This window comes from Amphibalanus amphitrite, unplaced genomic scaffold (genome assembly GCF_019059575.1).
Source record: "Amphibalanus amphitrite isolate SeventyFive unplaced genomic scaffold, NRLGWU_Aamphi_draft 000265F_arrow, whole genome shotgun sequence".
Lineage (NCBI taxonomy): Eukaryota > Metazoa > Arthropoda > Thecostraca > Balanomorpha > Balanidae > Amphibalanus > Amphibalanus amphitrite.
The window spans coordinates 411,428-439,175 of NW_024881760.1; the positions used below are offsets into that span (position 1 = coordinate 411,428).

Below are 27,748 nucleotides of genomic sequence, written 5' to 3' on the forward strand. Positions count from 1 at the left end.
GATCCAAAATTGGCTGAAGTATTTTTTCTTCTTTTTGCTTCTTTTGACGCTACTTCGAATACCAATTAAATGCCCAAAGCTGAGTTATAAGAATGATGCTCAGTCCCCATTTCCCCTCCAACAGGGCGTAAGAGTCTAGGCATTCCTGTGGGGCACGGGCTAACAATTACCGGGGTTACATGAGCAAGTAAATGCGTATCAGGAACGGATTTTCCTATTCGCTCACCATTGTAGTCCGTTTGTAATGCGTATTAACTCTGCTCATGTAACCCCGAGCAATGACTATCTCATAATCATTGTGGCCATGAACATCTACTGCCATTCTTTAACACCGGTTTCGCTGCGCTGAGCAGTGGCCGTCCGTTTGTTGGATTCTACAGCTGGCTGGCGGAAAGCGTTACTGGCCGCCCGTCCACCGCCCGCGGGCCGGACCGAGCGGTCCCGCTGACCCTACCTGACCTGAGCCCGGCGCGATATGGGACAGGCAGACGGGGGTTCGGCTCAGCGAAGGCAGCGCCCACTGGTGCTGGGGACTTTTTTAATAGACCTACTGTACCCTAGGTTGATCTCTATGATGGTTCAGCCCCCCCAGTCTGGAAGAAGTTCCCGCGCCACTGTTTAGCGGGCAAAACGAGCAAAAACTGAACCTGAGAAAATCGAACGTCGACTAATTTTAACATGTGATTTCTTCCCCATAATTTCCATATGTGCGTTTTGGAACCAGATAGGAGAACAGTGGTGACGTCATGCTGTCGAACATGTATTGCAATGTAACGTATAACTTTCATGGACGGAATCGCTCACTCGATTATAAGGTCGGCATCAGTGAAAAACTAAGTTTCACCCAAATTCGTTGACACTTGTCCCATTGCACGGACATTTGGGTGCCTGCTGCCACCAGTGACGTAATCATAGCATGTTCATTTTTAAGCAACAATTTCCAGCTACTTACCGTGCACAATTTGAAATCGATTATTTTTTCGGTAAGAAATTCTTGACCAGACACTGAAGCTGCCAAAACTCACGTGAGAGTTTCGATATTGAACTTTGAGCCAGCGTCCTTTTGAAAATAAACGAACTATACTTGCTTACATTGCTAGCAGCTGTGTTCAGTGTTAGCAGCTCTACTGACTACTGTTGTGATGCCTCCTTCCCTCGAGCGTTTAACTGCAAATCATCTTTGCTTTTATTGTGTGGTTTTATTGCCCAATGAAAATGCCATCTGGATTTCTTGTTGGGACATCCTAGAAAGAATCACTCTTTGATGAACCAACCGTCTATTCATCATCACTACTCTCGTTATGACTCGGTTCAAACGGCTCCACGGCAGTTTGCCAACGCCATCGCGTAACATATCACACTCTCACGTTGAGCTGATATCATTTCTCGATGTTCTGTGGGAATACACGTTATGAAATGTTCGTAATGTCTTCCTGGCTGCAGGCGACACAGCGTGTTCCAGCGATTAAACATGAGAGTGTGCACAGTAGCGTGCAAAGTCGACTTTCCGTGACGCTCCGTCAGTCGGAATCTCGATCTTTCTCAAACCAATGGAGCAGTGCAAATTTAGTAGTGCATAAAATTAACACCATTCGGTATATGAATGTGTTATGGTGGCGAAAGTAAGATCGAAGAAGTATTACGAAGTTAACCATCGCCGAAGCTATGGTTTTCTGTCCGAGGGGGAGGGTACGCCCCCCTCATTGTTTCGCCCTAATTGAGCTAAAGCTCGCGGAAAAATGAGTGTGTGTCGTTACGAGACGCAGCGGCAGGTACCCGATTTTAAGGTCTCAGGTCAACCGGTAACCTCTGCAGTTCAAGCGCCCTAAGGTACGCGTTCGGTTTTTGTTTAATAGCATTGCTAAAAATGGTCACAGAGCCGGGATTTGGGCAGCATCGTAATCTTCGTGCTCAGGCGCGTCGAATGATATACTTTTTGTTTGGGTGAGGACAGGTAAAGGTCACCTCGGGGACAAAGTCAGCTCAGGCCCACTCAGGTCATAAATATGGCCGAAGGAGGTCGTATCGCTAATCATTCAATTCGGTAGGCCTTTTTCAGTCCATTGGTGGCTTTCCTGATAGGCTAGCTCAATATGATCGGGAGCTATTGACGAAAAACTGCTATGACTTTAGTGACGTCACTAATGACGTCACGCAAGGTCAACAATCGGACCGTGCAAGGAGTGCATGAGATTACGATTCCATGTGTTTTAGCTTGTTGTATGCCAATCCCTGGGCAAAAAAAAAGATTTCATTTATTTGGCCATTGACGTATAATCACATGACCGACCTGACTTCAGATAACCCTTAGAAAAAAATCCGAGGCATACAAGTAAGGGGCCTATGAAGGATACTACGCACTGTAAGTTTCACCCACTCGAAAACTTATCTGGCACTGAGGGCGTTACGAAATTGCAATCTCTTAGGACAGTGCAGAGGTTCACTTAATGACGCCATAGGACAATGACCGGAGTTGACCTGCAAAGGCGATTGGTGCCACAAGATTGGGATTGAATCAAAAGTCAGGCGTGCGAAATTTCAGCTCTTTATCACCAGCGTCTTCCGAGCTATCGTGTAAAAAACGTATGGGGGCGGCCCCCCCCCTCGGCTGGCGAGGGTTTAAGTGCTTGTTTTTTATACGTTTGAAACACGTAAGATTATATCGCACTTCATTCATAAAAAATACACTGCATTCACATGACAGAGCCGCTCTCACCGATGTCTTAGTTTTCAATCTTCGGGCTTGTCACGCTTCGCTGTCTCGGACCTACTATTTACTATTACTGCTGGCATCCATGTCAAACTATTTTCCTATGCATGACACTCGCCATTCGCACCACCCTCTATTCACGCTCGATTGGATTCCAACCCTGAGGAGGTAGGGAGAAAAGTAGGAGAGAGACCATGACAAGAAGAGAGACAGAGACAGTCGGAGACGAGGCACATTGACAAAGACAGACAGCTACAGATACAGAGACACAGACAGAGACAGATCGGGACGAAAAGACGGAGAGACTGAGAGACGGAGGGGGAGAGAGAGAGCGAGAGAGAGAGAGAGAGAGAGAGAGAGAGAGAGAGAGAGAGAGAGAGAGAGAGAGAGAGAGAGAGAGAGAGAGAGAGAGAGAGAGAGAGAGAGAGAGATCGGCCAATCTTTGGGTCATTGACACCCCGGCACCTGACGATCTGCCGCTCCACACACGCTGACGGTGCGATTGGCTCCTCGTGAGTTCACGACTAGTGCGCCCTGGCGTGACACCGCAATTCTGTACCATGGAACCGCCGTCACTGCTGAGCTGGAAGCATGGAAGCACAGGGCCGGCCGCGCGCATGACATCCCGGGGGCATCGAACAGACTGTGACAGTCGCAGTTCGGGCACCGAGTGACTTTCTCCAACAGACTGCTGAGAACACGTGAGTTGTGAGTTTTGTTGATGTTGTGACTTGTGAGCGATCAGTGGCGAGCGGTGATTGGAGATAGGTACTGGCTTATGCAAATTGCAATGGAAAAAGCGAAAAAAGTATGGTGACTTCGCGATGTTTACTATGAGCACATGCATGCCTCGTTATCAGTTATGTCATGTATCACGTAACGCTATAGAATGTTGTTGGATGCTGACCCAAGGGCCCGGTCCCAGAGAGGGCATTGTCGGTTTCGACATATTTCTGTCCCACGATCGACAAAGCTCGGTAGGTGTTCTCAATATTATACTCAGTTTTATTTGAAGGTATGTAAGCACATCCATACAGCTGATTGATTCTTCGACTCGAACTAATACAAAATGAAGAAAACTAGGAAGATTTATTGTGCCTTGCAATAATAATCATAATAAAACACACAGAGAATGTCTGGCGCGGGCTGGCCGACGTGCAGCGCCGGTCAGAGTAAGTATATGCAGAGCAGCCCTCCCCATGTGACGGCGGGTCCGCGCCCGCCGATCGGCAGGTCGGACGGACAGACAGAAACACAAACACGACCGGCCGCAGGATAAAACAGGCCAAGCAGCTCGGAACGGAAGGGCAGCGAGCGGCCAGAAGCCGCACACTGACCTGACCTGACCTGACCGAAAGGTGGACGTGCCGACGACCCTGCTCGGGCCACCGGCAGCGCCCCTCCCTCACATCCCTCCCCCGCCCCGAACCGAGACTCGACAACAATCTAAAAATACAGTCTAATCTGAGAGGCGCTCCGCGGCGCCATTCGTAAAGAATGCAGGAACGATAAGCTCCGCGCATACAGGGCAGGCACGCCCCATCGCTCGCTATATGACAGGCGTCAATCCGCCGGCGGATTCTTGGAGTTGGCTCTGGCGCCGCTTTGCTCACTCGCTCATCCATCCATATAGGTGACACACTCAGACGCTCTTCGGCTGCCCCGAATGGGGCTCGCCGCACAATAAATTACCAAAATAAACTAAAAGTAAGCGCTTCAAGCCTCGTGTCCCTCAGTTCGTTGCGTGCTTATATCACAATGCAGGGCGGCCGGTGGCACCCAGAGGGCGCCACCCGGCTCGCCAGGCCTCGCCCGGTGCCGCCGCCGCTCGTGGCGACCTCTGCACGCTACTGTCGCCGCGCGGGGCGACCTCTACCACTCGGAACACTCCCGTCACGCGCTCGTCGCTCGCGTCCGCCACCAGTCTATCACATGCTCCGTGTCGTTTCGGGGATTTACGACAGCTCCTCCGCGTGGTGATCGATGCCGTTTCCGTTTCCTAAGCTGGCCAGCTCGGTGTGGTGGCCGTTGGTCTCGCCGGCCAGCTTGTCAGCCACCTCTATCACCACATCCTCGGAGGTGAACTTCTCCAGTCCACCGCCGTTATCGACCGGCGCTGCTGTCTCGGCCACGATCGGCGACGCCCCCTTCTTGATGGGCGCCGCCTTGCCCGGCGTGGTCTTGGAAGCCGTCTTGGTTCGGCTGCCGCTGATCGGGGCCCGCGGTGACGTCTTAGTGGCAGTGGTGCCAGGAGCAGCCTTCTTCACCGCGTCTGAGGGCACACGGGGACAGAGTTAGTGGTGAACATTTGCGAGGAGGCCAATTCTTCTTCATATGCGACTCCCCACTCAGAGGTCCTCCCAGTGTAACGGCTGCTCAGCTGGGTCACCGACAGAAGACGACAAAGCTAGAAGTTAGAATGCTGTAGCATGGCTTCCCGTCCACATACCTAATTCATACAAGTTTTGTTCATTCACAACACATCGTATGTCAGGAGGGTACCAGCATTCGATCGTCTTCATGTGGGTACTTAAAGGCCATACCTACGTCTTTTCATTTTTTATTGGGCCTATGGCGTATGTCAGCTATCTCAGAACGTTAAATGTTAAAGTTATGTTTCACTTCTTAAGAATCAGTGCCGGAGTTCTGGTGATGAGAGCTATAGCTACCTCTCGTCATCTCTCATCTCTAGAGGTGAGAAGAGTTTGAGAGCTGTCAACGTGACCATTGATTGTTTTAAAAGCACATTAGGCGCATTATTGAATAATAGGCATTAAATAAAGACATTTTTGTATCAAATCGATACAGCTCGTGTCAATTATGTGTGACGTTTTTAATGAAAATTTACTGTATGAATTAATGTATTGAATGAATGAATGAATAAATGAATGAAAGAATGAATGAATAAATGAATGAATATAATGCATGGACTGAAAACCTTTTCTTTTAGAAAAACAAAATAAAGCCTCGTGAAACGCCTATTCCATTCCCAAGACCAAGCAATAGCCCCATCACCCGTCCTGACACTACCTCTCTGGTCCAACGGCCGGTGGTACGAACTGAGCCGCCGCCCCCCCCCCCCCCCACACCTCCCCAATGTCTCACCTCTGGGAACTCTGGTGCCGAACCCGACTCCTCCTGTTTTGGTGCTGCTGGCGGCCGTCGGACGGTGGCTCAGCGTAGCAGAGATCTTGCTGTTGACCGCCTCCTTGGCCGTCTTGGTGCCGTTCGTGGGCCGGGTGGTGCTGGTGCCCGTTCGGCTGGTGGATGTGGTGCCGGTGCGGCCCGCGGCAGTCGTGCCGGTGCGGCTGGTGCTGCTGCCGGTGGTGGAGCTCGACTTGGTGCCGGTCGAGGTGCGACTGGCGACCGGCCGGGTGCTCAGCGTGCTCGGACGGGTCGGCTTGGTCGCCGGCTTGGCGTCAGCCGTCTTGCCGTCAGCGCTCTTGGTCGGCGAGGTGGGCGTCTTCTTGAGAAGGGTGGTGCGCGCTGAGGTGGTGGTGCGAGCCGTGGTCGGTGTGGTGCGGGCGCTAGTGGTCGTCGGCTTGGGTTTGGTCGGCGTCTTAGTGGTGCCAGTCGTCGGCGCGGTGGCAGACGCGCTCTTGGTCGGCGAGGTGGTCCGGTGACTGAGGGGCGTACGAGCCGCCGTCTTGGCCGAGGCCGGCCGGGCAGAGCTGGTGGCGGATGTGGTGGTCTTATGCGCGGTGGGTGTGGTGGACGTCTTGGCTGCCCCCAGGGAGGTCCTGGCAGACGCGGTGGTGGATGGCTTGGTGGTGGCTGTGGCCGGGCGCGGGCGGGCCGCGGCGGTCGTCTTGGCGGCGGTAGTGGCTGCGGTGGCCGGACGGCTCGACGGAGCCGTGCTGGGACGAGAGGTGGCCGTCTTCGTGGCCGGCCTGGTGGTCGTCTTCGTCGCGGTCGGCTTCCCGGTGGTGGTCGTCGAAGGCTTGGCGGTTGGCTTGCCTGTGTCGGTCTTACCAGCAACAGTTTTCTTCAGTGGCTCTTTGCCGGTCTTCTTGACGGTCGGCGCCTTCTTGTCAGCCTTGGCGTCTGGCTTGGTGGCCTTCTTTGCAGCCCCGGTGACAGCGGCGACGGCTGCGGCTCCGGCGGCGGCAATAGCAGTACCGGCGGCGGCCAACAAAGACGAGTCCTCCGCAGCGGGCTCCGGCTCCGGCTCCTTGGGAGCAGGGGGAGCCGACTCCTGGTCGGCAGCGACTGCGGCCGCCTCGACAGGAGCCTCGGGCTCCGGCACTGGGGAGGCCTCACGGACTGGCTCGGGCTCTGGGGTCGGCTCTGGTGTCGGCTCAGGTTCAGCGACTGGCTCAGGCGCCGACTCAACCACCGGCTCCGGCTCGACGACAGGCTCCTTCTCAGGCTCAGCGGCGGGCTCCGGAGTCGGCTGAGGTTCCGGCTCGGAGGCCGGGACAGCCGGCTCAGACATCTCTGGCAGCAGTGGCTCAGTGGGCTTGCGCACGGGCGTGTGGTAGACAAAGCCTCCCGGGACAACCTCCTCGTCTCCCTGCTCCAGCGCCCTCTCCATGGCATCAAAATGCTCCTGCTCGGGGCTGAGGATGTCCGCGCTGTGGTGCGAGAACGTCTGCATGTCCTCATGGAAGGAGGCCTGCAGCAGCTCGTTGGACTCAATCGGGTCCATCTGAGGCTCCTCTTCCTCCTCCTGAGCCATCTCGCGGCGCACTGCCTCCACCTCGCTCTGCTCGATCGTCTCGAACTCCTCAGTCACGTCACCTTCAGCCGGGCTTCCTGCCGTCCCCAGCAGCTCACCAGCCTTCTCCACTGCCGGAGAAACAGCTTCAGCAGCCTTTTCAGCAGCCTCTTCAGCAGCGTCCACTGCCGCCGCCACCTTCTCCCGAACCAAGTCTCCAAGCTGGGCAGGCGGCTCCTCTGCCGCCGGTGAGCTGTGCACATCCACAGCCACCTCGCGTTCGAACCGCTCGCCCGCCTCGGCAGCAGTCTCCTTCAGTTCATCGGTGACATCATCGGCAACAGAGCTGAGCTCTTCGGCGGGTGACAGCGGGGTGACGGAGGAGACATCCTCCTCCTCCATCCGTCGGACGGCCTCGCGTGCCTCCTCAGATTCGTCCTGCAGCGTCTCGGAGGCGTGCTCGACGAACTTCTCGATATCGTCGGCAGCGCGCTGGATGTCGTGCGACAGCTCCTCGGTGTCTTGTTTGATCACCTTCTCTGCCTCCTTCTCTGCCTCGTCTTCATCGGACCCGGCCTTCTTGTCAGACTTCTGCTCGGGCTGTTCGTCCTCCTGTGTGTCCTGGGACTGAGGAAGGACGGATGCTGCCGTCTCGTACGCAGAGCTGATACCCTGGGACAAGAAGTCGGCCGCGGACGTGGCCGTCTCGGCGGCAGAGTCGGCGGCCGACTGCAGACCGTCCTTCAGCTGCTCCATCACAGACTCTCCCTTGACCTCCAGCTCTCGGTCGACGTCAACGTCCTCTGTGTCCGGCACACTACCCGACACAGACTCCACAGAGTCGGTGATCACCTTGCTGAACTGTTCGCCGTTATCACGCACCGCGTGCAGCGGGTCAGACAGGTCGTCGACGAGCGCCTGCGCCTCCTGCTGGGCAGTCTCCGCACCTCCAGACACGGTATCGTACGCCGAGTGAGCGGCCTCGGCTGATTTGTCGAAGGCTGATTGGGCGAACTCGGCTGAAGTGTCGTAAGCAGATTTAGCAGTCTCGGCAGAGGTATCGAAGCCAGACTGGACAGCCTCAGCGGAGGCATCGTAAGCCGACTTGGCAGTCTCAGCAGATGTATCGTAGGCCGACTGGGCAAACTCGGCTGATGTATCGTAAGCAGATTTGGCGGTCTCGGCAGAGGTGTCGAAGCCAGACTGGATAGCCTCAGCGGAGGCATCGTAAGCCGACTTGGCAGTCTCAGCAGATGTATCGTAGGCCGACTGAGCGAACTCAGCTGACGTATCGTAAGCAGATTTAGCAGTCTCGGCAGAGGTGTCGAAGCCAGACTGGATAGCCTCAGCGGAGGCATCGTAAGCAGACTTGGCAGTCTCAGCAGATGTATCGTAGGCTGACTGAGCGAACTCAGCTGACGTATCGTAAGCAGATTTAGTAGTCTCGGCAGAGGTGTCGTAGGCAGACTGAACGGCCTCAGCGGAGGTATCGTAAGCCGACTGCAGTCCGCCTGAGAGGTAGTCGACTCCAGCCGACAGCAGGGAAGAGGTGTTCTCGACGGCGGCATCCACTCCAGACTGGATGCTTCCCGACACCTGTTCGCCGGCGTCGGCCGCCTGGTCGTAGGCCGTCTCCAGTGTCGAGGCCGCCTCGGTGGTCACCGTCTCCGCCTCAGCGGCGGCCGAGTCGAGCGTCCGCTCCGTCGCCTCGGCAGCGTCCTCGGCGGCGCCGGCCGCCTCGTCGTAGCAGGTCTCCATCTTGCTTGCGGCAGAGTCAAGCAGGGTTTCACCCGCGACGGCGGCGGACTCGAGCGTTTCCGCAGCCTCCTTTGTCACACTCTGGTAGGCGTCCTCGGCGTCGCCCGCGGCCGCGTCGAACACAGAGCGTCCGTGGTCGGCTGCCGACTCCATCGCCGCCGCTGACTCACTGGCAGCCGTATCGAGCGCCGCCGTGACGCCACCGACTGCGGAATCGATGTTAGCGCCGGCCAGTACCGCACTCGACTCCAAGGTCGCGTCAGCGTCCACTGTGGCGTCCAGTGTAGCGTCAAGTGTGTCGTCGACAGCAGTCTCGACCTGGCTGGTGACGGTGTCGTCAGCCTTCTCCAGCCCTGTTTCGGCTGAGGTGGCCACCGATCCAAACCCGTCAGCCACGGCAGAGTAGGCGGCAGTCGCGGTGTCGAAGGCGGACTCAACGGCAGACTGCACGCCTCCAGTGACCACTTCGGTCGCCGATCCGAGCTCTGCGGCGGCAGCATCATACGACGAGCTGACGAAGTCGCCGGCCGCCTCCAGCGCACTGCCGAGCCGCTCCTGGACTGGCTCGAACGACGAGCCGGCACGCTCGGCCAGTGGCTCTTCGTCCACGTGCTGCTGCACCTCTTCGGCAGCTTCATCGGCGTACTCGTTCACTTTGCCGGCGCCAACGTCGAACGCTTCAGTCGCTGACGCGGCGGCAGATTCGACCTTCCGTTCCACGGTCTCCGTCGCGTCAGCTGCAGCGTCGGCAGCCTCATCGGCGAAGGAAGCCGACTTGTCGACGGCAGTTTGGGCCGAGTCCGTGCCGAACTCGACGGCCGATCCGATAGTGGACGAGGCTGTGTCGAAGGCAGAGCCGAATCCCGAGCTGACCGCCTCGAACGCGGACCCGGCGCTCTCAGCGGCGGTAGAGTAGGCTGAGGTCGCCGTCTCGGCGGCCGTGTCGAAGGCGGACGTGGCAGCCTGACCGGCAGCGTCCAGCGCTGAGCCAGTGGTGTCAGCGACCGTGTCGAACGCAGACGATGCCTTCTCGGCGGCCGTGTTGTACGCCGACGTCGCAGTCTCAGCGAGAGAGCCCAGCACGCCGCTAGCCGCTGTTTCGGCCTCGCAGGCGGTCTCCTGGGCCTTCTCGGCCGTCGTCTCGAGGGCGCCCTCGACGTCCTTCTCCACCTTCTCCACCACGTCCTCGGTCTTGCCGTAGGCAGCGTCCAGCTCCTCGGCCGTCATACCGATATCGAAAGGAGCGCCCACCGACCGTGCCGGTGCGTCAAACGCCTCCTCTGCGAACTGAGAGGCGTGCTCCAGCGCAGAATCGGCGCCTCGTGCCATGGTGTCGAAGGCCTCCTCACCATACTCGGCAGCTCGGTTGTAGCCGGTATCAGCAGCGTCAGCTGTTTTCTCCAGGGTAGAGCTCAATCCCTGTGCTGCTCGGTCATATTCTTCCTCCAGACCGGTGGCCGCGTTCTGAGCCAGTTCGGCGGTCTGCTCGTAGGCCGCGCTGGTGCCCTCTGCCGCTGCACCGAGCGCTGTCTCTGCCGCCTCTGTAGTACTGTCGAACGCAGTCTCAGCGCCCGTCTTGGCGCTGTCGTATGCGCCCTGAGCGAACTCAGCAGTCGCGTCGAGTGCGTTGCCAGCAGTTTCAGACACTTTCCCGAGAGCATCGCTAGTGGCGGTTGCGGTGCTGTCGAAAGCGTGCTCAGCAAAGTCACTTGTCTTGTGGAAGGCGTCTTCGGTCGATTCACTCGTTTTGTGGTAGGCATCATCGGCCAATTCACCAGTCTTATTGAATGCGTCTTCGGCAAAGTCACTCGTCTTCTTATATGCGTCCTCGGCAAAGTCACTCGTCTTCTGATAAGCATCTTCGGCAAATTCACCTGTCTTGTCGTAGGCATCCTGGGTTACCTCGGCCGTCTTGCCGAAGGCGGCCTCGACGCCCTGTGCTGTGTGGTCCGCTGCCCCCTGAAGCTGCTGGGCGGCGCTGTCGTAGACCGTCTCCACACCATCTGCCGTTCTGTCGACAGCACCCTGCGCCAGCTCGGTGCTCGAGTCGAGCGCCGTCTGCGCTCCCTCTCCGGCGTCAGAGGTGAGCTGGTTGAACGAGTCGACTGCTGACCCGGCTGCCGAGGACAGGCCGGCGGCGGCCGAGTTCAGTCCGTCGCTGAGCTGGCTAAACAGGCCACCACCGGTCGACTGTTCGGGCACCTCGGTCTCAAACACGGCGCCGCCCGAGGGCACGAACTCGGCCGCGCTCGGGTCGAGGTGGGCCGAGTCACCGCCGCCGAAGGACGCCTTCAGCTGGCCCGGGGTGAACTCGGGGGCCTGCGGGTTCAGCGGCGAGTCAGGATCGGCGCTGGCCTGGCCCGAGCCGAAGCCGAGCTTCGCGCCGAAGGCCTCCACGCCGAAGGTGTGCGAGTCGCTGGAGCCATTGGCACCGTCGGCAGCGCCGGAGCCGTTGGTGCCGTGGTGACCGTTGCCGAACGGGTTGAAGTCCATGGCCGGGTCGCGGACGACTGTCTGCGTGGGCCCCTGGAACGACGAGGACGGGGTCAGCGGAGTGCGACCAGCGCCGTCGGCCGTCGGCGCGGCTCGGTCTGGTGGCGCCGAAGGCCGTCGGCCGGGGAAATCGGGTCACAGACAGCGTAGGTGGCTTGTTTTGGTAGCGTTCTGGTGTGTCACACGTATTTTGCGGTTTGGGGTAAGTGTGATGGATTCAGTGAAGGTATTGTACAAGGCGCGTACGAGATTGTTTAATTGTTTGGAGGCTGCTTACCGTCACTTTGTTCCACTATCTAAGGAGCCAACGGACATTCCTGGTTAATTGCGATTCGAATGAACGCCACTGTCAATTGACGTCAGAACCAACAAATAAGTAGATAAGAAATTAATTACTTATCATATCGTAAAAAAACAACGCAAAATTGAACCCATATAAGCTCACTGACACTGGATGAGTTGCATCATGCTCATTTATCATAGGCGTTTTCAATTTGTCCAAGGCACGCACATTGCTAGCAAGACTGCTAGAAGCTTGTAAACGTTCGTGGTTTGTTATCGCCGCAAATGTCTAAAAACTCGCCGCTTCTGTGAGGCCACCTCCCGCTTGCAAGGCTTTTCTAATTAGCCAAGCGATTAGCCAGCCGGACGAAAGATAAAACGTGGCGGAAACGGCGGAAACAGCCCAGTACTTCCGTGTTGGGTACGTCAAGGAAAACGGCATTTTCGTGATAAGTCGTGAGAAGATGCGCACGATCTTATGTAACATGAAAATTGGAATGTGTTGTGCATTGTGTGTTCCTCGCATGATTATAGTGTCAAAAATGGTTTGAAAGATGTCTAGAAAGTGACACGACATTTCAAAAGGGTGCAATTCCCAAAACATTGCGCAGAGATATTAGGAATGATATGCCAGTTCGTGGTCAATGCTGTCCAATAGGTCTCGTGTGACATAGCTGATGTTTATTTGATTTCCTGTTATTACACTTATCACAGACTTCTCTGTCAAGTCTGTGCACTAACTCTCGCCAGGCGAGGGCCTTTTCCATAACAAGGACGGCGAGGGGGGGGGTTGGTACGACCCCCCTCGCGTTTGGCTCCTATGGCACTTTGAAACGCCAAATTTACAGGGTAGGTGGGTCCATAGGAGATCTCGCCCCCGTGAAAGTTTAGTGACTCTAAGTCAATATTTAGGGGGGTTTAGGGGGGTATGAGTGCAAAAGTTTTGCTAAAACATGTCAAACGTTTTTCGCTTATAACTTTTTACCTAGTAAAAATAGAGCAAAAATAAAAGACCAGTGAACTCAGGACGACCGTCCGCATCGAATGATATACCTACTTTGTTACCAATTTAAGTGAACTCTGGAATTCAGTTGCCGCTAAGCTAGTCCAATTTTCCCCTGAACTTGTACCGGTTTTTGTGACCTGATGACCGGACCTGAAAAGACTGGGACTTCAATTTTTCAGGATTGATGCGAAAAGGTTGCCCCAGAGGGTATGCCAAATTTGGTGTAGCGCCGCCGTTTTTACGTTATTTGCGAAAAACCTTGGGGGGTTGCATCAACCCCCCCCCCCTCGCCGGGCGAGGGCTAATATTAAGCAGGCTATTCATATAGGTACATAATAGGCATCATCATATTGAAAAGTCGTGTTTTCTTGCTTTATTATGTTTTTCATATTTATGTTATGCATGAGGTTTTATTTGTGTTTATTGAATATTTTAAGCTATGTACATGTTAAATGTAGGTTGAGGTGCCAGATAGTACCTAGTGATGGAGTTGCATTTAATGGTTCATCTGTACAGCCGACGGGTGCCCAAACATTCCCTTTCGTTCTGGACATAAAAAGCCAAAAGGCATTTGAATAAGCTGATGGGAGTGCTGCCCAGTGCCCATTATAACACGCCTGACACGAGTTATGTTCTACCGTGATCAGGCACGTCCACATAGAAGAAAGAGCCTCTCGAGCTCCTAGGACCAACTGAGAACAGACGATCGTTCCCAATTTAGCCTGCTGAGTGAGCGACTGACTTTTCACTGTTCGGCGTCCCTCAGCACCTCCACTCGAGCCGTGCCGCGCCTTTGCGGCGAGAGGGACGCTCCAGCGCCGTTCTCTGGCGCTCCTGCTGCGTTTTCCAGCGCGTCGCGCCGCCGCGGTGACTCCGTTAGGCTCCACCGATCGCCAGCGGAGCGCCATTCCATTTCCATGTAAATGTCGCGCTCGCTACCGCCGCCGCCGCCGCTCCCGTCTCTCAGCGGTCGGAGCGGTGAAACAGACGGCCGTCTGCCACGTCACCGTCACGTGACTCACGTTCCGCCACACGGACACCGACCACGTGACCGGCAGAGGTCAGCGCGGTCACTCAACCGAGCAAATGCCAAAGGGGCGATATGAAATCGCATGCTTTGGAATGAAAAGAGATCGGCCTTCTGTTGCAATAAAACAAGAAGACTTCCAGCACCAATCGAGGTTAGAAGCCAGAAGATGACGCGATTCCCATTTCAATCCATCAACCTGCCTCTGATCCTAGGTCTCACTTCTGGAGGAGCAAAAGGCCAAAGTTAGCTAGCAGCAGCCGCTGCGGCTCCGGTCACCCCTGGATACGGCTCCGCAAAGTGCAGAGCTCCGCTCCACTACCGGCAGAGCGCGCTTTGACGATGCCGGTGGCCAGTCCAATCCCGGTAAGAGCCGGACCCTCCCCCACCCCGCCCCCGCCGCCGCCCCCGCCGCTGCCCAGTCTGTCCGAGCCCGGGTATCGATCGTCGGTGTTTTCTCGGTCCCCGTAAACCCACAAGGGACAGCGGCCATTCCGCGCCTGTCAGCTGCTATTACCGAGCTGACCTCGCCGCCACAGGAGCGGGAGGTTTGTGCACGTATTGGCGGGCCAGGGGTCGTGCTGGCGATAAAACAGGAGAGTTGTGCTAAAAACTGGGTTAGCTATGCCTGGGCGTTATTCGGGTGGTAGTTATGCCCTACGAACTCACAGGCCTGTTCCGATATATGATCGGGGTCTGCTGACTGCTGTCGGCTACTCAAGGCCACGATTACATGCTTTGACGCCTCTTGGTATTGCGTTCATTCATAACTGAAGAGCGGGTTTCTAAAGTCATTTATCAATGCCTCTGCTCATTATGCTATGGACGTTTTCATTTGGCGACTGATGGTCGACGTCAGCACAGCGATAGAGATTGAACGTTTTGCAGCTCGAGGCGAGAAGAGGCGCTAGGTCGCCTAAGGCGATGCATTTCGTCGTTGCACTATGGTTGTTTTGACGCTGAAAGTGGTTGTTTTAGTGTGAGGACTGCGTGTGCGTCGATATTCCAGTCTGTTTTATCTGTTCTTATTCCCGCGAACTATCATTAACTGACACCAAGAGCTCTCTGTTGCGTTGTCCATTATTGATGGGCTGCCCGCTGTTTAGACGGTGGCCGTTTTGATGTCGACCATTATGAAATAACGCCACTGTCCAGTATCATGTCATTTTGACGCTGACTATAAACCATTATCTAGCGGCGCTACTGCCGGGAGTCTGGCCATGTTGGTATCAACCACTATCCTTCATCCGAGGCTCTGCCATCCGGTCGGTATCTTGTCAGGCTGATGTTCACCATTACCCATTATCCAGTAGCGCGGCTGCCACACTCAGGTCGTGTTGACCATCACTAAGCGCTAGTGGTCGTCGTTACCGGCAGCAGTGAAGCGTGGTTGACCATTGCGAGAGTCGTGGCGACGCCCGGGAGGCCATTAAAATGGGATGCATGAGCGGACTGGCAGAGGAAGCGCGGTCAGAGGGGCCGCCGACAGCCGCCGAGCATGTCCAGCCCGCGCGGTCCAACGGGCGTGGCCGACGAGCTGGACACTGGTCACGGCCCCTGGCTCCGACTCCGAGACAGATAACATCGCAGGAAACGTCTGACAGAGGGCGGCAGACGCCTCATCCGTCAGACGCAGGTTGTGTTACAGATCGGTGGCAGGTGTCATTTAAATGGCAGCATCACCGCTGTCACGGTCAAATGGCAACACAGATGTCAAATGTAAAAAAAAAACACACACACACAGATTGCTGATAATCACCAGATTACATCAGATGTTCGATGTTTAAATATATAGGGCAAAATAAGCTTATTTACCGCAAAGCATGAAACAGCGCCTTTGAAGTTAAACCGTTCGCGCACTTGCTGAGCGAGATATAAGCAATCGCGCGATGTGCTCCAAAAGTGGGCTTAATCGCTCCCTTGGCGGCCATACTGTAAATGAGATCGGACCATCTCTGCCCTGGAGGCCCGGTTAGACAGCGTCACCAGGGATGGAACCTACTTTGTGCGGGAGGCGCGCCATCAGACTGCGTCATCGAATCCTCCCGTTTTATCCAAAAGGGAGCTGCCGGGAGTCTGCCCCAAATACGAGAGCTGCCGGCTCAGACCGCGGACATTATCCACCGTGGCACGATGCAGCTCTGGGGCTGCTCTGGCTCAGAGTCTACCCTGCACAGTGGCGCGATGTGCAGCTCTCGGGCTGCTCTGGCTCGGGGTCTGCCCACAGTGGCGCGATGTGCGGTGCTCAGACCGTTCTGGGCCGGCGGGCTCCCCGAGCGCCAGACGAAGACGACGGGCCGTCGGTTACGGACTATTTATCGCCATCGGACGTGGTCTGCATCAGCGGAGCTAGACACGCGCCGCGGCACTCACTCACCCCCCAGCACTCTGTCTGCTGCAGACACCCTCTGGTCGGCACTCTGTGTGCAGCAGACACCCTGTGCTCGGCACCCTGCGTCATGTCCGGCACTGCCGTGTGTCATCTCCATCACTCCTGTGCAGCATCTGCAGCACTCAGGCGAGTGCCATCACCAGCACTCCCGTGTGCAAGCCCTGGCACTCTGCAGCATGTCCGGCATTTCCCGCTCCTCTCTGGTTCCGACAAACCGTGTGGTGTCTCATGGCAAAGCGTTCATCAGCGCCCGTCACAGGCGGACTCGAGAAAATTGATGGTGTCTGTCCGGAGACAATTTTGTCCGCCCAGCGAGCAGTGCAGAGCGGCCATCGATCTCAGGCATCCAAAGGTTGGAAGCTGGACGACCGGCAGCCGGCAGCTCGACAGCCGCCAGCTGGGGAACGGATCGATCCACAGCCGAGCAGCCGAAGCTGCTTCAGCTACTTAGAAGTCGCACCGGCCCCATCATTTCCAACGGGGCGGCCCGGTCTCACGGGGCGCTCCGGGTGCCAGCTCAGCGGAATATTTATGACAGCAGGTGATGTCGGGAAGCTCGGGCACGGGGCCAGCTCGCCCCGGGCTCGGCTGGAGGGCAGGAGGCCAACTGCCGACTCACGGGGTCAGGGCGGCCGGCCAGCTGGCGCGCCACGGTCAGGTCATGGCGAGAGACTCCGGAGTAGGTGTGTACGCATACAGGCGCGGGCGGTACTGCGCCGATGACTTTCAGCGGGCTAAAACAATGACGCCGCGCCCAAGATATCATCTTCTCCTTTTGATTGCCGCGGCGTGCTCCGCCCCCGCGGAGGGTGCCGCGCCCCGTGCCGAGGCGGAGTCCGCACGTGTCGGCACGTGGCACGCTCAGTCGGCGGCGGGGAGCAGCTGCAGCGGCGGCCAGCTGCAGAAAAACACACCCCGCTTCGGCAATTAGCGCCCCAAGACGGCGGCCGCTGACAGGTCGGCGCCAGCCGCCGCGCCGACGGCGCGGCGAACCTGACGCCGGCGAGACGGGCAGTGACGCATCGAGTGATGATGTGCCGCGAGACGACATGAGCTGAGTAAGCGGGCTGAGCTGAGCTGAGCTGAGCTGAGCAGGCCGGCCTCGCAGCTCGATCTGTCTCCGAGTGACCGGTGAGAAGCGCCATCAGTACCGCGCTGTCAGAGGTGGACGCCCTGTCCGGCACGCGGGGTCAGTGGAGTCAAAGAGGGAGCGACTGAGGCCCAGTTGACGACTGTCAGCGCTGACAGCCTGAACAGTCCGAGTGTCGGCACTCTGGCGGAGGCTGCGACAGCTTCTGTCACAGCTCTTGTGTAGTAATGCAAAAAGTCCAGTACACTCAGATGCCTCTATTCACACCCGTACCCGCTCGTGTCCCGGAGCGCACTGCCCGGCTTCACCACATTAGCCTAGATCATACCTCTGTACACGTCATATCACGTCATATCACGTCATTCTGAACCCTAGACAAAGGCTGATCAATTTCTCCCTCCGCCGACTCACCGTCGCCATAAGACCCTGGCTCGCAATACGACGCGCACCATCATCGCTCGAACCACGCAATGACTAAGACACAGACTACACCTCACCCTGATCCTCAAGATCATCACTTCCGCTGCTGCTGTTTAACGCATCAATCGGCACCACGTGGCCGAAGAAGTCAGGCGGCCGCCGATTACGCTGACCTCGGCGCACCACCCTTTCGCCGCTGTCGCTCTCAGACCGGCCGCATTCACCACCCGCATCATCAGCCTCCTCCACCGGGCGCCCCGGCGCGCCATCGCCCTCATAACCGAATGTCATGACGATCGGGGACCCGGCACGGTCCTCCTCCGCTTCCTGTGGGCCCCCGCTGCCCCGGTCGGGGGTCCGAGGGCCTGCTGCTGGTCCCCCGGTGTCACCGCAGTGGCGGAGGTCTCTGATGTGCCAAGGCACGCCGCCCACTTCAACCACCTGCGGCGACACCACGCCAGACACCGTTCCTCGAACCGACCGCTCGGTGCAGCGGGTGCCCGGCCGCCTCACCCACACGGCGTCCCCCACCTGGAAGTCGCCCTCCCGCCGGGCTGGCGGCCGTCCTATCACGGCCTCCTCGGACGCTCCGGCGGTAGCTCTTTGTCTCACGGCGTCCCTCACAGGGTAGCGGTAGATGCCGTTGGCGGGCGCCTCAGCCGCCGTCCCGCCGTCACGGGGCGTGATATTGTACAGGTGCACGGCCTCTCCGATGCCACACTTCTTCCGCGCCGCGATCACTTTGACACTGCGGTGGTTCCGCTCCACGATGGAGTTCCCGCTGGGGCGATGCACTGCGCGGAAACGCAGCAGCACTCCCCAGCGGGCAGCGAAAGCGGCGAACTGACGACTGCGGAAAGCGGTGTCGTTGTCCGCCAGAAGCTCAGCCGGTGCGCCTCGCTCCGCGAACACTTGTTCGAGTTCACTCGTGACTGTCGCCGCGTCCGACCGCCGCAGCAGCCTCCACACACAAAACCGTGACGGGCCACAGTCTATCACCGACAAGTAGGACTGACCACCGTAGTGCGTGACATCGATGGCCAGCCGGTCCCACGTCCCCTCCACAGCCAGCGACCCGTGCCTCCAGGTCACCGGCGCCGGGTCAACCGCGCGGCAGACGTCACAGGCCGTCACCACTTCCCTGACCACTTTCCGGGAAATCGACGATGACACATCCCGACGCGCGAAATACAGCGTTCGTCGGACACCCGGGTGACCCGCCCTGACATGTACGTCAGTGACGGCCTGTCGGAAGTCCACGGTAACGGCGCCGCCGCCGTCTCCCACTTCCGATCCAACCACTGCCGCTGCTGCCACTGGCTGTCCATCGCTCGGCCGCTGGTCCGCTGGCTGCGAGTCCTGACGCAACCACAGGGACGGCACTCGGGTCAGCGTGTCCGAACGGTTCTGAGACGAGCGGACTAGAGACACGGTGAGAGAAATGCCCAGCTCTGCGACCAGCTGCCTGATGACGTCGACCCGCCGGCGGATAAGCATCTCTCCATGTGCCTTGGTTCGCAGTCTCGCGCGCCCGCTCAGAGCGTCGCTGACCCACCGGTGAACAGTGGCGGAGTCCGTCTTCAGCTCGATGGTCTTCATGTCCCACGCCAGGGCCAGGTTGATGCCCCGCACGGCGGCGTCGAGCTCCGCCATGTTGATGTGGGTGGCCTCGTCCCGGCGGAGCCAGCACGCGTCCTCGATGACGTCACCTCCCTCGCTCTCCAGCACGACGCCGGCGGCTATCGAGCTGGCGTCCGTCCACAGTACGGCACGGTGCCCAGTCACGCACCACTGCCCACGGGCCGGGTCCTCGCTCGCCAGTCGCTCAGCCACGTGCTTCAGCTGTTCCCGCAGGGCCGCGTCGTGTGTGACGTCATCCCACCCGCGTGTGAGAGAGTTGACACGACGCTTCAGCCACGCTGTCGCTGGTCTCAGCCAACCGCAGACCGGCAGGTGCGCCACGATACGACCACACCATGAAAACACGGAGCGCCGCGTCATTGCCGCGGGCGGTGAGCCGACTGGGTTGTCACGCCTCCAGGCCAGCCCACCCCCGACTGGCTCCACACGCAGTCCCAGCAGCCGCGCTCCGTCCGCAGCCCGCTCCGGCGGCTTACACTGGAGCCCATAGCTCGCGAAGTGGGCGATCACGCGCTCCGCGCTCACCACGTCCTCATTGACGCACAGATCGTCGACGTACGGTATGACGGCGCCCTGCATCACTGGGTCCTGTTGCAGCACCGTCCGCACCACCGCCTTCATGATGAGAGGCGCGACGTTGAGCCCGAATCCGACACGGGTAAGAGCGTACCTTTGGCCATCAATCACGACTGTCTGAAACGGCCACAGCCGACGATCGGTCCTGAGCTGCAAGTACGCCCTCTTCAGGTCGACGACGGCGACGTTGGCCCCGTGCCGCCGCCATTTCCTCAGCGTGTCGGCACATACGTCAGCGTCGGCCGTGTGTGCCTCCACATGGCTGTTGAGCTCGCGGCAGTCTAAGACTGGTCGTACTTTAGTCTTGTTCTGCTGTTCAACAGCCATGAGAGGGATCAGCCCGCGCGGCGGCCCGTCCACCGTCTCGTCGTACGGCTCCAGCCAGCCGTTGTCGATCCATGTACGGAGTTCAGCATCAAACTCCTGCCGTGCCTCGGCCGGCACGCCGTACTGGGGGACACCGTTCCTCAGGCACCCTGGCTCCGCCCCGTTCCGCCACTTCCACGCCACCGTCCAGTGTTGACTTTTCGCGTCATAAGTGACCGTGAAGTCTCGCTCTTCCACGGTCAACGCCGGGGGCGTCACGGCGCTGCATCGCGGCGGCACCCCTCCCGGGCCCGGCACGGCCACGTCGGGCCTCTCGCTGGCACCGAACACCACATCGTCCGCCGCCCGCACTGTCACCCCGCCCAGCGCCGCGATGCCGGTCATCCCCACCAGCATATCCACGCCCAGTGGTTTGTCCGGCACTACCACGGCGCTGAGCGTCACCGCGGGCCCGCCGCTCTTCAGCTGAACCGCCACCTCCGTTACTCCGCTGCTTGGCAGCCGGGACCCGTTGACGGCCATTACAGTCACGCCGCACCGTCTCCAGCTCGCGCAGCACGACTCGTGGATGATGGTGCAGCTGCAGCCCGAGTCGATAACAGCCACTCTGCGCTGCCCATTCACCAGCAGCTGCACCGTCGGTAGCGCGCCTCTTACTCTTGGGCTGCCCGAGAGGAGGTTGGCGCAGACACCGCCTCTCCTGACGCGTTTCCCGGCATCCGTTCCGGGCAGCGTGCCGCGGCGTGTCCTGGCTGCTCGCACCGGAAACAGATGATGTCCGCTCTCCTCTCCGCCCGGCAGTCACGAGCGAAGTGACCGGCTCGACCGCAGCGGTAACACCGTGATGACGCCGGCGTGTGGCGGGAACGGGCCGGCGCAGCGGCGGCAGCGGCTGCAGCGACGGCATTCTCTGCCATCAGCGCCCGAGCCCGCTCCACCAGCTCGGCCAGCGTCAGGCTCTCCATGCGGCAGCCGGCCCTCAAGGTATGCCTCGCCGCATCCGGGAGACCGGCCACGAAGCCGCACATCAGCGCCGTGTCGCCGAGCCCGCCGAACAGGGAGGCCAGCCGCCGCAGGTCTGCCAGGTAGACGTCGACGCTCTCGCCGACACGAAGTCTTCTCGCCGTGAACTCCTCGTACGCCTGGAACTTATCCACAGCGAACGCCCGCAGCAGGGCAGCTTTGACGGCAGAGTACTGCAGCTTCTCCTCGGGCTTCAGCTGCTGGTAGACGCTGAAGGCTCCGCCGGTCAACCGCAGGGGGACGACGGTTTGAATGTCGGACACTCCGCGCAGCTGACAGACGAGCTCCGTCTTATCCAGCCACTCTTCCACAGAGGCGTTACCGCCATCGAACTCGGGGATTAGCCGCATGTCCAGCGCCGAACTTGCCACAGCGCTTTCCTGTGACATGGTTGCCGAAATAGCTTGTAGTAATGCAAAAAGTCCAGTACACTCAGATGCCTCTATTCACACCCGTACCCGCTCGTGTCCCGGAGCGCACTGCCCGGCTTCACCACATTAGCCTAGATCATACCTCTGTACACGTCATATCACGTCATATCACGTCATTCTGAACCCTAGACAAAGGCTGATCAATTTCTCCCTCCGCCGACTCACCGTCGCCATAAGACCCTGGCTCGCAATACGACGCGCACCATCATCGCTCGAACCACGCAATGACTAAGACACAGACTACATCTTGTCACAGCTCTGCTCTGTTTCCGAACACGCCACGATACGAAGAGAAATCAACAACAGAGGTCATCCGGAGGACGTCAGGGTGTTTGCGCCTCCGGTGGAATAACTAACGTAATAATCTATGCACAAACATCGGCTAACATGCGGCCGCGGAGGTCAGCGAAGCGTCACATCTGCTGTCGGCAGCTGACGTAGCCAGGACCCACCCAGGGCCCTGATGATTGGCTGGCTGGTCCGCTGCTCGCCCGGTCCCGTGCTCATGCCATGTGCTCAAGTGCTCGTCTGGCTAGTCCGGCCTTTGCTCCGGCCTTTCGCCGTCTTGTGCACCTGTGTTCCGATGCTCCGCAAGCCTATCTGGTGGGCCGTGCCCGTTCTGTCCAGTGTTCCTGTTCCTCGGTGCTCCTGCGCTCCGGTGTTCCCGTGCTCTGCTGCTCCGTGGGCCGGCCGCAGACCGTGCGGGCTCGTGAGCAGCCGAGCGGGCGATTTTCCGGCCGATTTCGCCGTCCGGTCGACGCTCCCGGCGCGCCTGCGACGGACACGCCCCGGCCACGCTGCCGCCGCCGTCGATACGCGCCACCGACTCCACCGGGACTCCGGCGACTCCGACTTCGACTCAGACTCGGCGGGTTTAGAAGGGTCCGCACTCCGCAGCCTTCGACTTCAGCGGCTTCTGACTCATATACGTAGTATGTATGTCGACATACGTATATGTATGTCGGGTCCAGAAAGATCCACAGCCTTCTGGACGACTCTGGCATCAACTCCAGCAGAAAGTCGACTGATTTGGATGGGTCCGCAGCCCCTAGAGACTCAAAGTTTGCAGAGAGTTTGCTGCTTACCAGCTTCCAGCGAGCACAAAGTATCATCATTTGTTACCTTGGCTGGGGGGCATTTTAGTCTTGAAATGCCGGACGGTCGAGCCAAGTTTATCCATAGAAGCGTATCAAACGTAAAAGGAGAGAGGGAGAAAGCTACGTATATTTGAAAACATGGAAAAGAAGGACGGGAACAGAGATGAGGTGAGTACTGAGAGTGAGTAGTGAGTACGATAAGGAAAAATAAAGATGGCGTAAGGACCGCGGCGAACACGAGAGACAAGGAAAAGAGAAGAGAGAGGAGGATAAGGGAACAGATGGGTGAAAAATTAGGAGAATGAGAAGTCAGGAGGATGAGAGAAGAGAAGCTGCGATAGCGCGCGGATACCGATCGGATCGCGACGCGCGGCCGGACGGCGGACGTCCGGTGGAGACGCGGCCATTACAGCGTGCCGACGTAACAGTCGCACCGCGCTGGATACCGTGGGAACGGCCAGCCATTACCGGGACGGACGGGAAGGGACGAAACGGAACGGGACGGATGGTATCGTCTGCGGCCGACGGCGACGGGAGGCATGGAGACTGTGGACGGGAGACAGGAGACGGGAAGCGAGACACGAGAGACTGAGTCGGCGTGGACGCCAAGTCGGCCGGCGCCGCACGGATGGTGAAAATCGGCCCGTTGGATCGCGAAATATGAACTTTTAAAAGCGAACAATGGCAGAACACGTTTGCGTTAAAGTTAACATCGTGTTCCTGTCCGTGTGCTATTCATAGGAAAAAATGTCACACGTTCTGTCATTTGCAAGGAAAGATAAACCAAGGGTGTGAACTACAAACCGATAGCCACGCTCAACCCGATCTCACGAGTTTCCCATTATGATTTCTCCGTATCGCACGATAACCATCAAAGTGGCCGCACGGTGCGCCCTGCCACAGCGGTCCGTGAACCCAGCACGGTTAGAGCTCGACTGTCGCCACCATACGACACGGCTGAGGAGACGCGTGTTTTGCCTCACTCCTGTTGTGGTGACAACGGCATGGACTGTCGCCACTGCCCAGACGCCTTGGCGCGGAGGCCGGCGGCGACGACGCTCACCTAACCCCCAGGCCACGTCGCGCCGTCAGGCCGCAGGGCACAGATGTTTATTTGGGCCGCGATGACGACGGGCCGGTGCTGCCGACTGGAATTCCAGTGGCGGCGACCTTGAGCGGCGTCCGGTAGCCATCCGGTAACCGCCCGGTAACCACCGGTAACCGTTCGATTCCCAGCGGACGCCAAAGGCCCGGCCGGCCGGCGTCGGCGAGCGCCACATCCGCCTTATGGCTCGGTCCGGTGCACGCGGGTTAAAAGGAAAGGGTTCGGACGGCGTGCAGGTGACATTTACAGCAATTGTAGCAGCTCGACATTGTTGAATTGTAGCAGAATTGTAGCGACATTGTAGCAGCAGTTGCTCATAAAACTGCGCGTATGGATATCATTTGTTAAGAAGAGTCATTCATTTTTGGTCACTGCAAGCCATCCACTCAAGTTTCGAGCACCTGTAAACAATTTCTATTGTCGCCTTTACTTGGTGTCTTAAAAATGTCACCAATAAATAAAATACTGTCTCCCTGCCCTGCGACATATAAACAGCCGCTTCTGCGCCTACGACACTTTTCAATCCATTGAAATCTTCCTCATGGTTATGAATAATGCATTACCACCCGTATAAATGTTGAGTCACATCCGGTAATAAGCGCAGTAAACGAGCCCTGAAATCAGCTGCTCGCTTAGAGCGCCATGTGTCAACCCGGCTAACTGGATGATACAGTCATCCCAACCCGTCATCTGCCTCGGCTGAGGGACTGATAAGTGATAACCCACTGACTCGGACTCGGAATAAGCCGAATTCTGACTCAGCTTCTCAGCTGTAGAGGTTACGTCAGAGTGCTAAACTCTGACAAGCCGGTGACCTGGTGAGGTCCTCACAGCGTCGACAGGTTTTGTTCCGCCGCCGCCACGCCGGCGAGCCTGCACGCAGTGGTGCGTGTGTGCCACTACCGCCCTCCTCCCCCGCGCGGCTGAACTCACGTCACGTGTGTGCCGTGACGCTCAGGCGGTGTCTTTGACAGCGCGACCCACGCGGGTGGGTGGCGTGGACGGCGACCAGTGGTCACCTCACCCTCCGGGCCGGCCGACGGGCGGCGATGAGGCGGATGAGTCGGCCGGAGTTCCGCTGATGTCACGCTACCTTCCCACTGGCCGCTCGGGGCGCCAACAAAAACATCCGACCGAGGTGACTGCGCCACTGGGGGAGGCGAATCACACCCACTGACCAGTGACCAGTGACCAGTGAGCTACCAACGACCAATGACCGGTGACCGCGCGGTGCCGGCGAGACAGACCACCGACTTATTCGCTCAGTCGGAACTCGCCTGCTCTTCTCCGAAATTCGTTTACCGTGCGTCACGCTGGGGGACTCGACTGACGCTCCGCAGCGTTTGTGAACTGCACTTGATTGTTTTATGACCTGGTCAGCCACTCACTAATTGGGTCCATTCTCTGTACGGCGCGTCGTCAAACAGCTAATAAAACCAGCCGACGTGTCGTTCCAGACTACGAGGAGGCAGCGGGCGTGACGGTGCTATAGGCTGGACTCGGCTTGTATTCTGACAGAGCTGCACACACATATTTCGTGTGCTTTGACGTGCTAACGTTGCCAGACCGGAGGATGTTGTTACACAAAAAGCTCACCCGAGATGATATTTAGCACCATGAGCGCCTCAATCGGGATTGGAGTCGTCACGTCAGTCGTTATCTACCACGAGACCGTTGACCGGTCAACGTATTGATAACTCGGTACAGTGAAACTATACCCAGAATAGAACGGGATTGATATAGCGACACTCCGGAAGCCCGGTGCTAGAAACCACTCGTATAGTCAACAGTCAGCCGCTATCAAGTCAGCCTGGTGAGTAGCTTATATCCGTGACGCCGGCCGTCACAGCTTTCCCAGTGTGACACAGGTCCCATATCGTCACTCATAACGTCAGAAGGTGTGGGCCAGTAAATCTGGGAGTGAGGTAACACTGAGAAAACGGCATATGTGTAGGGAGATTTGCAATGATGTCATTTAGCTGATGACCCCTAGACACTAGTCAGGCTAGACCTGGATTTGATAACCACGTTAAATGGTTGCTATTAGGTTTTTTCACGTAATGATTGATCAAAAAGATATCATGCGATAACTCGCTACACAACTAACAGCGGTATAGAATGCTTTCAACATCTACACAAACGCCTTCGAAGCGTTGGTTTACGCTAATTTCCCAAATGTCTACCTAGCTGACTTACAACACATGACATTTAGCGCGTCAAATGTCTTGAGTTGATAAGCGAGAGAAAAGGCTGTGAAAACCTTGTAATTAATGTGAATGAATTTGGCACGTAATTTTCATAATCATACGCTAATGTTCAAATTAGCGTTAAAATTCTCACATTCGACATTTGACTAGCAGTGAAAATTAAGCCGCTTCGACATACCTACACATTCCATACGAAATGCCCTTTCACGTCATTGCCGCCATTGCACGTCCTAAAGAAATGTAACATTTGCTCTCTGCTGCTCTGAAGCTGCAGATTGAGATGCGATAGGTATTTCGAGATGCCGAGGTGTAAACTGTAATCTAGACAATAACGGCGCACATTTCAATTGCGATAAACTGGAGAGATTAGACGATTCATTTGGCGCCGAGTCGACACCAGACTCGCTGCGTCAGATTGAACCTGACTCGGTCGTCTCGGGTGCAGCGCCGGTCTGGGGGGGGGGGGACTCGAGGGGGCGGCGCGGCCGGGGAGGGGGCGTTTCGTCACTCCCAGTGGCTAACCAAACACAAACAGAGCCGCCTCCCTCCCCGCGTGAGTCAGCCGTCGGGCCGTGCAGCCGAGGGCAGCAGCGCATGTGCACCCCGCGGTCGGCGCCGGCCGCGTCAGGCCGTTTTTGTAGATGGCAGGTTCTATTCACCTCGCCCGCTGCACCGTGCCCTCAGAATGACCGCACGAGACGCGGCGGAATGCAAATTGGTGAAACGAGAACTGAGGTGAGCTATTGCGCTGGAACTACCGTATAAGGAGGCCGTTCAGGTGGAGCAATAAATGTGTTGCAAGATGACGTATAATACTTTTGCTTTTGACGCTACATACAAATCGACTATAAAAGCAGGATCTTAAAAATAATTACGACTCGGTGAAACCCGGGTATTACTGTTTGAGGGGAAAGTGTGGATGATTCAACAGTGGCTCCCATTGTTGTCATTCGAAAATACGTGTCACGTCTGGTGTGCCCAATGATAGCGAAATGGTTATTGACAAACTGCGAGCACATGCACCAGAGAACAGGGAACATGTGAAAGGTTGAACGTGTGTAAGGCAGGGACCTGGGACAGAGCCATGGAAGTGAGGAAAACAGGCCAAATGATCATATACCTATATAGTTTCATTCAGTCATTGCAAATGTGCTAAGACACTGTCGCTACAAGTACTTTGCTCTCGTAAAAGTCTGCATCCTACCTTCGAAGAATTGACTTAACGTTTGATAATGGTGTATGAAGGTGGGAAATAAGAAAATTGACAACAATACTGGCACAACAACAAAACAGAGTTTAAACACACCTTAGATGAGGCTCATGTATGTAAAAACAGTCGACAAGTGTTGATGGGCTACCGATAAATGTACACTTTTGAACCCGTACGCCATTGTACCTGGCATTTATGTATATAATGGCCAAATAAACTTTCCTTATTAAATACCTCAACGTATAATTTAAGCCTGACCTTATCACAATATCACCATAAAGCTTTGCTGTACAGCA

The 27,748-nt window shown here is 57.2% G+C and overlaps 3 protein-coding genes across 4 annotated transcripts in view; all 3 read right to left on the bottom strand.

The window, feature by feature from the left end:
• Nucleotides 1-3,784: 3,784 nt before the first annotated feature.
• The window catches only part of LOC122386873 (pneumococcal serine-rich repeat protein-like), a 43,460-nt gene continuing 19,496 nt past the window's right edge, over nucleotides 3,785-27,748 (bottom strand). Inside the window, exons 1-3 of one of the 2 annotated variants that reach the window (XM_043376563.1) lie at nucleotides 11,896-12,139; nucleotides 5,816-11,651; nucleotides 3,785-4,982 (exon numbers count right to left, since the gene is read on the bottom strand). In XM_043376563.1, coding sequence (XP_043232498.1) covers nucleotides 4,666-4,982; nucleotides 5,816-11,618 — 6,120 coding nt within the window. In that variant the 5' untranslated portion in view covers nucleotides 11,619-11,651; nucleotides 11,896-12,139 and the 3' untranslated portion in view covers nucleotides 3,785-4,665. Of the gene's footprint in view, nucleotides 4,983-5,815; nucleotides 11,652-11,895; nucleotides 12,140-27,748 lie in introns of those variants that run through there. The other variant, XM_043376562.1, reaches the window with a different exon arrangement.
• LOC122386859 lies at nucleotides 17,902-20,901 on the bottom strand. The gene has a single exon (XM_043376533.1). It carries the CDS (start codon nucleotides 20,899-20,901, stop codon nucleotides 17,902-17,904), a length of 3,000 nt encoding a protein of 999 aa, XP_043232468.1.
• On the bottom strand, nucleotides 21,020-21,791 carry LOC122386874. Its single transcript, XM_043376564.1, has 2 exons — nucleotides 21,120-21,791; nucleotides 21,020-21,047 (listed from the first exon to the last, which is right to left on the bottom strand). Exons 1-2 carry the CDS (start codon nucleotides 21,789-21,791, stop codon nucleotides 21,033-21,035), a joined length of 687 nt encoding a protein of 228 aa, XP_043232499.1. The 3' UTR covers nucleotides 21,020-21,032.